A 9,721-nucleotide genomic window follows, 5' to 3' on the forward strand; every position below is an offset into this window, starting at 1 on the left:
CAAACACAGGATCCACTAGTTACGGTGGGGAAATAATCTATATCTATCCAAATAGATTCCTCTACACCCGAGTAAGCTAAATAGGAATCCTAATCCAAATAGAAAAAAGAGAGTAAAATCTGTAAATGTATCTATAAATATGAGTCTGTTTGGTGTCTGTCCGTCATCTCGTTTTTTCCTTTCTTTCGTTGTCCATTTTCTCTGTTGTTTGTCTGTTTTTTCTATTTGGTTTTTGTTTATGTCCGTTGTTTTTTGTTTATTATCTTTTTTATTTTTTTTGCTGTTCTTATTATGTTTTACCATCGTTTTTTGTTTTTATTTTCATTTTTATTAAAAACATAAAAATTGAATAATAAAAACAATATTACTAGTAAATAAAAGTTGTTGATGTAATTTTTATTAGGAATAAAATTTATTCTTGTTAGAACCTGAATTAGCTGATGTTTCAACTATTCAAACCAGCAACGCTTACAATAAGACTGTTACACACACACACAAAATGCTTACAATAAGACATTGTCATATTGTTACAACAATTAGCTTGTATTATGGATATCGTGATCATAAAAATATTAAATAAATTTATAGAAAGTATAAAACATAAATAGACATGTACCATTCCCGTCGTCGTCTTCCATGAATTGGTAGCTTTTTTAATTCTATTGCAGAACACAGACATGTTTGCTAGTAGACATAATAATTATAGTATTGCAATTAATTACTTATATTTTATTTTACTCATTCATTTTTCTCATATTGCACTTAACAACAACTAGAAATAAGAAGTACCAAAAAGTACCAACGCTTTTTTTTTTGAATTATAGTACAGTCAACACTCATACAAAAAATTACATTTATACGTTAACATTTCTCAAAACAAACACCACCTTATAGTACCATAAATTTCGACAACATTTGCTTGGACTTCTTATTTTCAGTTATCAGCTCCAAATACAAAAGTTCCGATAAAGTTCATGCAACAAGATGCTACATACACACATTTTTTAAAAACTGTTCTAAATTAAGATAATAACTATAACATAGGTACGTACATGTATGCAATAAGAAAATACACACCAAGCTTTCGACCGAGTCGAGCGAACAAAAGAGGGATTTGGCATCAGAAACCGGGGACGAGCACCGTGGAGAACCAGATCACCAGGTCGTCGGCGAGTGCCTGTGCTTCACGGCTGGTGTGCTTGGCCGCCACCGGCTGCTTGTTCCCATCGGCCACATAAACTCGGCAGAGCGGACAGGTCCGTTTGCAGGACAAGAGCCATCGGTCGACGCAGTCCCGGTGGAAAACATGCCGACACGGCAGACGCCGGGTGGCCTCGCCGAGCCGAATCTTGGACAGGCATACACGGCACTCGTCCGCTGGGCAACCGCCGTCCTCGCCGGCCTGTGTTGCCTCCTCCGATCTTGCCTTGATGCACATAACCTTGGAAATGTAGGATAAAAGATCGCTCATGGTTGGTATAGCGCCTAGCGCTAAGTGCTGGGTATATGAGAATATGTAGAATGGGTTCTCGTCAGAGGTGTGGTTCCGTGGTCAGGGATCACAATATTTCTTTGTTGGTAAGAGGAGTGGTTGCTAATCTTGGTTTGGGTTGATAGATCCACATTCGCAGCTGGTGCACCTACACTTTTCTTTTCCACAAAGCAAGGATAAAGCAGGTGATGCACACAAAGGCTGACGTTCACTGCAGCATGTCGTGTTAAGCGAGCAAAAAAGTCGATGGAAGAGCTTTACCTAATACTGATAGTTCTTTAATTCTTATAGTTCTTTTTTTTTGTCGTGAGCAAAAACATTATGGTTTTCCGCTATAGAAACAACCAGAAAACGAGATCTTCTCAACACGAATCTTTGGGAGGACCTCTAGCCTGCAATCGGTGCACATCGTCTGATTTTGTCCACCGTCAGATTTGATCAAGCCATCCAAATCTGAAAGCAGACACGGCATCGAGCCTCCGTCCTCGCCTGTGGCTAGGGGCATCGGCAGCACGGTGTCCCGCGGAGGAACAGCAGAGCCAACCCACAGCGGCGGCCCGCGGACGCTGTGCCGCGCTGCACGGTTGTGGCAAGGCGCTGCACAGGATAGAACGTGGCGGAAGTGATCGGCGGCGACTCGGATCGAGGCCAAAGCAGAGCAGGCGACCGCGTGACGGCGTGAGCGACGGCGCGCAGGAAGCTTGTGGCTGGGACGGGTGAGCGCTGGTAGGGGGCCCGGAGTGCAGGAGCTGAAGGAGAGAGAGGGTCGTGTGAGGGCGTGCTCAACAATCACCATCGGCCAACGACGAATGATGACGACGGTCAGCAGGAGTTCGAGCAGAGGCCGACGAGATTGGGGTACGCGTGGGTGATGAACTCCGGCGCTGAATCCACAATGGCGGTGGTCGAAAAAGATGTACAGCGTTTGCGTCTCGATGAACCTCACGGCGGCATCCTCCGACAACGGCGTCGCTCGTCTTCGACGAATCGGCGTCAGTTTGGGGAAGAAAGGCTGACGCGCGGTCCCGGTGGTAGACAGGCAAGGGAGAGAGGCCGGCCAGGCTGCTGCTGGTGGCCATTGAGCAGTGGCCCAACAGAAGTGAGGCTTGCCGTTGACGGGCTGGCCGGCGAAAAGATAGCTGGGCTGATGGTGGTGTGGCCTGCGGGCCGGTCTCTGGACTGGGGGTCCAACCAAAGGAGGAGGCGGGGAGCGCGGCTGGTGCTGGGCAGATGCGTCTGGGCCAAGCCTAAAGAGGAGGGGGAGGCACCGGTGATGAGGAAAGAAGAGAGCAGGCTAAACATAGAGCAGGCCGAAAAATAAAGGAGAGAAAAAATAAAAAGAAAAAAGTCTTTTGTTTTGACCGTGCTTGTTGGATATGTCTCCGAACTCCCTCCACAAAGAATAGCTTTTATCGTAAATCGCAGCCACTGAAGTTGCCGAAAAACCTTCGTTCCCCATGGTTTCGACCACCATCAAGCAATCTAACTGAACAATTATTTTGCTAGCACCGACTTGCTGAACTAACATTAGGCCTTCCTTCAAGGCATACACCTCCGCCAGATGTGGATCAGCTACATTGGGGATGAAGGTGTTCGTCGCTGCCACAAAATCGCCTCCCCATTCTCTGATGATCACTCCCGTGGAACCTGCGCTAGACACCGGATCAAAGGACGCATCCACATTGACCATAAGTCTTCCTTCGGGTGGTTTGGCCCAACCTTTCCATAGGGTACACCTTTCTGCATTGCCAGCATGTAATTTGTTGAAATTGTTACAATAGCTACAGCAGTTTGGTGTACCCCACTGAACATTCTCCCCATGAGCAATCTGTCTTCTTTCCCACCACAGTTACCAGCTTCCTGTAATTATTAGTTCCACGAATCCCACACCATTTAACTCCTTAATAGAATCCCCACAGCGAATTACTTCTTCTAGCACAACAGAACCTGATCTATCAACTCTCAGGATGTTTTCGATTTTATTCCAAAGTCCCAGTTGCATCCAAACTTCTTTTGATCTCGTCATATGCTTGATATCCGTGCACCCTGACGAGCAAACTGGGCAACTCCCCACATTCGTAATATGTCTGTTAGCTAGTATCGCCTGGCAAGGGATGACCCCATGGAGGATTCTCCAACCAAAAAATTTTAATTTTTGCTGGAGTCCTCAGTTCCTAGAGTTTCTTCCAAACCATATTATCACCCACTTGCATTCAGTGCTGCCATATTCCTACCAAATTTATGCACCCATTGGCAATGGTATGCTGATTTAACTGAAAATAAACCATTTCGATTGTGATGCCATGCTACTACATCATCCATTCAGATGTGAATCGGGATCTGGAGGATACGCTGAACATCAACAGGGTAAAATAAGGATCTAATTAAATCAATATCCCATGAACCTGTCACTGAGTAAATTAGCTCATCCACTGTTCTCACAATATTGTTTTCCCGTGGCATTTGGATCTTCGAAATCTGACTTGACGGCAGCCAACAATCTTCCCAAATATTTATTTGTGAGCCATCTCCCACACGCCATATATAACCCTTTTAAAACATTCTATTCCTACCAAGATATTTTGCCATGTGAAAGAACTCTCACTCTTTAAATGGGCATTCAAAATTTTTCCATCAGGATAATGTTTTGCTTTGAGGACCCTAGCACCACTACTAGGAATATCCACTTCTATGACGAAAATTTTAATGACGAATCCAAAATTGTCATAGAAGATCGTTTTTTATGACGAATATTTTCGTTTCATCATAGATCACTGGTAACGATTCTGCAACCCTCCCGTTTTATGACAAAATCAGACATCGTCACAAAAACGCCATAGAAGAGTGCAATGTGAACAGAAGGAGAACAAGAGGAAGGCCGCAGAACACGATCAAGGACTTGATGAACAACATAATGATCTAGGACTTGAACAACATGGTCGACCTGATGAAGTTGTTAATGTTGTGGAAGTCATCAAGGACTTCCACACCATTACAAAAAAGAGCATGAGCGATGCTGCAAGAGCAGCAATTGTAAGTACCTTCATTTGCTTTCCTTTAAATATACTGAACCCATTGCCATAAAAGAAGGAAACGCAACAGGAGTCTAATGTGGCAACATCATTTAATTTTAGAGTTGCAATTTTATACCATTCAATATGGTGCCTGCACATTGTGCTTATGTAATCTCTATTGGCAATAGGCTGCAAAAGAGCTATGTATTATGCTGAGGAAGTCCTATGCATTACTTGTTATGAATTAATCTCTTAGGTTTTCAGTTAAAGTCCTCTTCCACTATCTGTAACCTAATGTTTTACTAACTGAATTTTGCTGGAAGCTATGGAAGCTATGTAAGCATAACCTATTGCTGATGGGCAGCAACCAATGATTAGTGTTGATGTAGTTTTCAAGGTTCTCTGCCTCTACAAGGGCAAGCGCCCCTCCCAAGCAAGCAGAAAAAACCTTTTTTTGAAGAATGCTAGTATCCTGAGAAGCTCCACCAGAGCAGAGACATCAGCGGAGATGATACTTCGGTAGCAGCTTGCTTGTGAACACACCAGGAAAGTACATCTGAGCTCGTCGAACTAGTGGATGAACTGAAGGTGAGAACAGCAAAGGCTGAAAGAGAGTTTGAGGAATTCAAGCAACAGCAACAGGAGGAGTACAATAGGCTTAGTGAGCTAGTCTTGCGCTTAAGCTCTCCTAGTAATTAACTCTCTATCTTTAACTCCTGCGGCTTGATGTAGTGAACATTTGTGGTCTGTTGTGTGGACGCATGTGATGGTTTAATGTTGTGATACTCTGTCAGTGGTTCACTGTTGATGTGTGAAATATTAATTGTGGTTATTTGATTGCTAGGCTAAATTATTATGTAGTCAATCTGTAGAGTTGTGACGTTCTCGAATTACTTCTACGATGAATTGATTGTACTCCATGCGGGAGAACAAGAATAGGCCACATGATCAAATAAAAATGCGACAAGTGGAGGAACCAGTGTATGACACGTGAAATAGCTAGAGCACGACACGTGGGCTATTAAAAATCCAACACGTGGCAGGATGTCACCAAGCCACATGGCCGAATAAAAATGCAAAACGTGGACAAACAATGCCTTGATGCGTGGTCGAATAAGAAGCGACCACGTGGACCAATAAAAATATGCCACATGGTCCAATAAAGAAGTGACACATGATCCAACCGCAACACGACATGTGTGGCCATAGAAAACTGACATGTGGAACAAAAGGAACTCGACACGTGGTCCAGTAAAAACTTGAAATGTGCAAGAACCAGATATGGCCATGTTGTGCCATAAGAAGGTGACACGTACCCAAACCATCTCCAATGCAACCGGCTATAGCATGTACACGTGGAAAGCATCTCCAACGGGAGCAACCACTAGCGTGGCAGCCCTCCTGCCACGCATGCCAAAGCAGTTCTATATCGTTCTGTTTTCATCACATATCAAGCCACTTCTATGACGTTTTGCGAAAATCATCGTAGAATTTCATGTGTGACGTGACTTCTATGACGAACCGTTTTTTGTCATAAATTCGTCATAAAATTGAAATTATGACGAATTTGACACATTTAGTGACGAAAGCTGATCGACATAGAAGTGGATATTCCTACTAGTGCACAGAGTGTCTAGATCACACACAAGCCTCCATACTTGCTTCGCTAACAAGGCTGTATCAAAACTTTATTTCCATATCTCTGAAGCTCATCCCCCTCTTCCTTTTGGTATACAAATCGTCCACCACGCCCGCCAGTGAATTCTCCTATGCTCCTCATCGTTGCCCCACCAAAATTGCGAGATGGCATCAGTAATCCCTTTAGAGATCTTTTTGGGATTCTAAAGACCATCATAGCAAAGGTTGGTATTGCTTGAGCAATGGATTTAATTAAAACTTCCTTACCACCCAAACTTAGCAGTTTTGATTTCTGGCCATTCGTCTTTGCACTAACTCTATCAATCAGATGTCTAAAGCAATCAGACTTTTCGGCTCCCACCAAAGCCGGCAACCCCAAGTATTTAACATTCAAGGATTCAGTCATAATATCTAGTATTTTATAGATTTCCGGTTTTGTCTCCACCCAGAGAAAAATATACATGATTTTGCCACACTTATCATTTGCCCAGAATTCACACAGTATCTGTCCAAAATAGATTTCAACTTTGCAACATTATCTCTATCAACGTGCATTAAAATTAACAAGTTGTCTGCAAACAAGAGATGGGACACTACCGGTGCATCCCGACAGACCTTGATTCCTTCCAATTCTCCCCTCTCCTCAGCTCCCTTAATCATACATGATAAACCCTCTGCCACAATCAGAAATACGTAGGAGGATAGAGGGTCCCCCTGCCTCAGCCCTTCGTAGGCGTGAAAAAATCTGTTTGCATCGAGTTGAACCTTACATTATATCGGACAGATGACACACATGCCAGAATCAAATTCACCCATCTCTCAAAACCAAGCTTCAACATCATTTTTTCTCGAAAGCACCATTCAACTCTATCATAGATTTTATGCATATCTAATTTGACAGCACGGATCCCCGACTTTCCCTTCTTCCTGTTTATAGCATGAATACATTCATATGCTAGCAAAATGTTATATGTTATTTGCCTACAAGGAACAAAGGCACTCTGATGATCACTTATAATCTCGGGCATGATTACTTTCGGTCTATTCGCCAACATTTTTTTTATAACTTTATAGAAAACATTACATAGGATTATGGGACGGAATTGAGATACCTTGTCAAGATTCTCCATCTTCGGGATCATCACGATCGTGGTGTCATTCCATCCCTCTAGAATGAACGCTGAATTTACCGCTTGTAGAACTTCCGAGATCAGATCGTCCCCCAAACATAGACAAAAATCTCATAAAAAACTGCATGTAGCCTGTCTGGTCCGGGCACTTTTAGATCACCAATGCCGATGAGCGCCTTTTTCACTTCTTCTGCTGAAAACGGAGCCATCAACGCAACTTTCCTGTGTACATCGGTCAGAACTGACATATCTACCTCAGCAACCTGAGATGTGAATAGATGGCTGAAGTAGTCCTTCACCATGCTACACATCACCCCTTTGTTTTCCTATCTTACCCCGTGGTTATCAACAAGGCTTTTAATTGTGTTCTTCTTCTTTCGGCTAGAGGCAAATTTATGAAAAAAATTGTGTTGTAATCCCCATGTTTTAGCCAATTGGCTCTAGCCCTTTGTACCCAAATAATTTCCTCCTGTTCCAATGACAATTCAATCCGCAACAGGAGCTCCTTCTGTACACCTAAATTTTCATCAGTTAGTTCACCTCTTCTTAAATTATCTGTTCTAGCTCCTTTTTGATTTTCCTCAATCGTATTGCAGGTCACTCCAATGTTTCCTTGTCCCAGACATGTAGATCCTCTTGTACCTAGTTTGCTTTCTGCATAAATAAGGTCGCTTCTCCTCCTTTCCTGGCCCTCAACCATGCCGCTTTAATAATCTCCTCCACCGTTTCTTCCTTAAGCCACCACGCCTCAAATCTTTTCTTTCCCTTTCTCGCTCTCTCATGCAGACCCCCTAGATAGTCTGTATCCAATACCAGTGGCCGGTGGTTAGATTTAGTCATCTCACCATTGACCACCTAAACTAGTCGCTGAATCGGAAAGACCCCCGAACTACAATACCAGACAGCGTATATACTTAGGCCAATTGCATTACTGCCCTTGGTTTCAAATCTAACTGCATGTTTACCCCTGTTTTTTTTTTAATTTGCAGATTTGCCCCTGTTTTTTGAATCTAAAGCTTCCACTTGCCCCTATTCCACGGAGCTTCCACTTTTAAAACCAGATAAAGTACCCCCTCGACCGTTTCAAAGTGGTTTCCTGGATGGTTTTGCTGACGTGAGTTGGTTTTTGAACTATTCAATTTTCAAATTCCCAAAATTTTACAAGTTAATTTTGAAAGTGGACATTTAAACCTGTCTTTAAAACATATTTTGAAGTATCACTTTTGAACTCTATCTTTAAATGATACTTTTAAAATTATTTTAAATCAAATTTTGATAGTCAAAACATAGTATTTTGAAACCTTTTTTAATCTTAAATTTTGGACATATTATGAGTTTATCTTCATAATATATTTTGAACTATTTAAATAAAATTCTAGGAAAAGATTTTTTGACTAGGCCATTGTGGCGGAACCTCCTAAGAAATCGGGCTCACGTGCACCTATCATTGTCTTACCAGACCTCAGATAGCGTTCACGAGTTCCCAACAACTCAACAGGTCTGTCGGGTGTCCTCGGGAAACCCGAATCATCCACGATTCTCTTTTCAAAAAGGATCCCAATCACAGACATTGCAGATTACAACAGTTTATTCAAATATATACATCAGAGTAAAGATAGCGGAAGTCTTAAGATAATATAGTTTACAAACCAGTTGTTTTCAAACTTACAATACCATAAGTGTCATACAACCATAGTAGCGGGATAATATTACATTAACTTTATTTATCATACAAACTAGTGCCTTGTCCAAAGGCCATTCATCACTCCTCATCGTCATTGACTTCAAACACAGACATACAGCAGGGACCAATACAAGCCTACGCATGCGACTCACCTGCAACAAGGGTTAACAAACCCTGAGTACAAAGGTACTCAACAAGACTAACCCGATGTAACAGGGGTTGAAAGACTTTAAAGATGTAGGTGTTGGAACAAGGTAAGAATGTAGCAAGATTCAAAGTTCTTTGCCAAAAGCTTACTATTCTTATCCTATTTTTAAGTTTTACCCCTAAGTCCTTTTAGTTCATTATCTCAACTAAATGTACATTTCCCATATTCCATTCCTTCTCATTCCATTTTTTATCATATTTTAGTAATTCACCAGTCCTGCATTGCTTCTATAATGAATCGAGTCTCCATATCCGCGGAGCACCGGCAATTCAAATTGATTCAAGTCCCAGCTAGGGATTCCATATCACACGACATATGTAGAACTTAATCTTGCATATATCAACCTCGCTACCGGATCCTCCTATACTAAGCCGCCTCCATGCCACTCGAGAGCACAGCACACCTCAAATCTGGCCACATTCCAGCCACGAGGGTACACGCTACTCGCGCCATCTCTCCACTCCCAGTGCGTGGGCATTCGTCTTAGTATCGAATTAGCCAAAGTAGGCTTACCGGAGTATGTGACCAGTACTACAAAGTGTCTCGTTCAGAAAA

At 42.4% G+C, this 9,721-nt stretch overlaps 1 protein-coding gene across 1 annotated transcript; it reads right to left on the minus strand.

Annotated features, from left to right (window-relative positions):
* Positions 1-1,120: 1,120 nt before the first annotated feature.
* On the minus strand, positions 1,121-1,471 carry LOC136491695 (E3 ubiquitin-protein ligase RHA2A-like). Its single transcript, XM_066487956.1, has one exon. It carries the CDS (start codon positions 1,469-1,471, stop codon positions 1,121-1,123), a length of 351 nt encoding a protein of 116 aa, XP_066344053.1.
* Between the last annotated feature and the right edge of the window lie 8,250 nt (positions 1,472-9,721).

Source organism: Miscanthus floridulus, chromosome 11 (genome assembly GCF_019320115.1).
Source record: "Miscanthus floridulus cultivar M001 chromosome 11, ASM1932011v1, whole genome shotgun sequence".
In the NCBI taxonomy this organism is placed as follows: Eukaryota; Viridiplantae; Streptophyta; class Magnoliopsida; order Poales; family Poaceae; genus Miscanthus; species Miscanthus floridulus.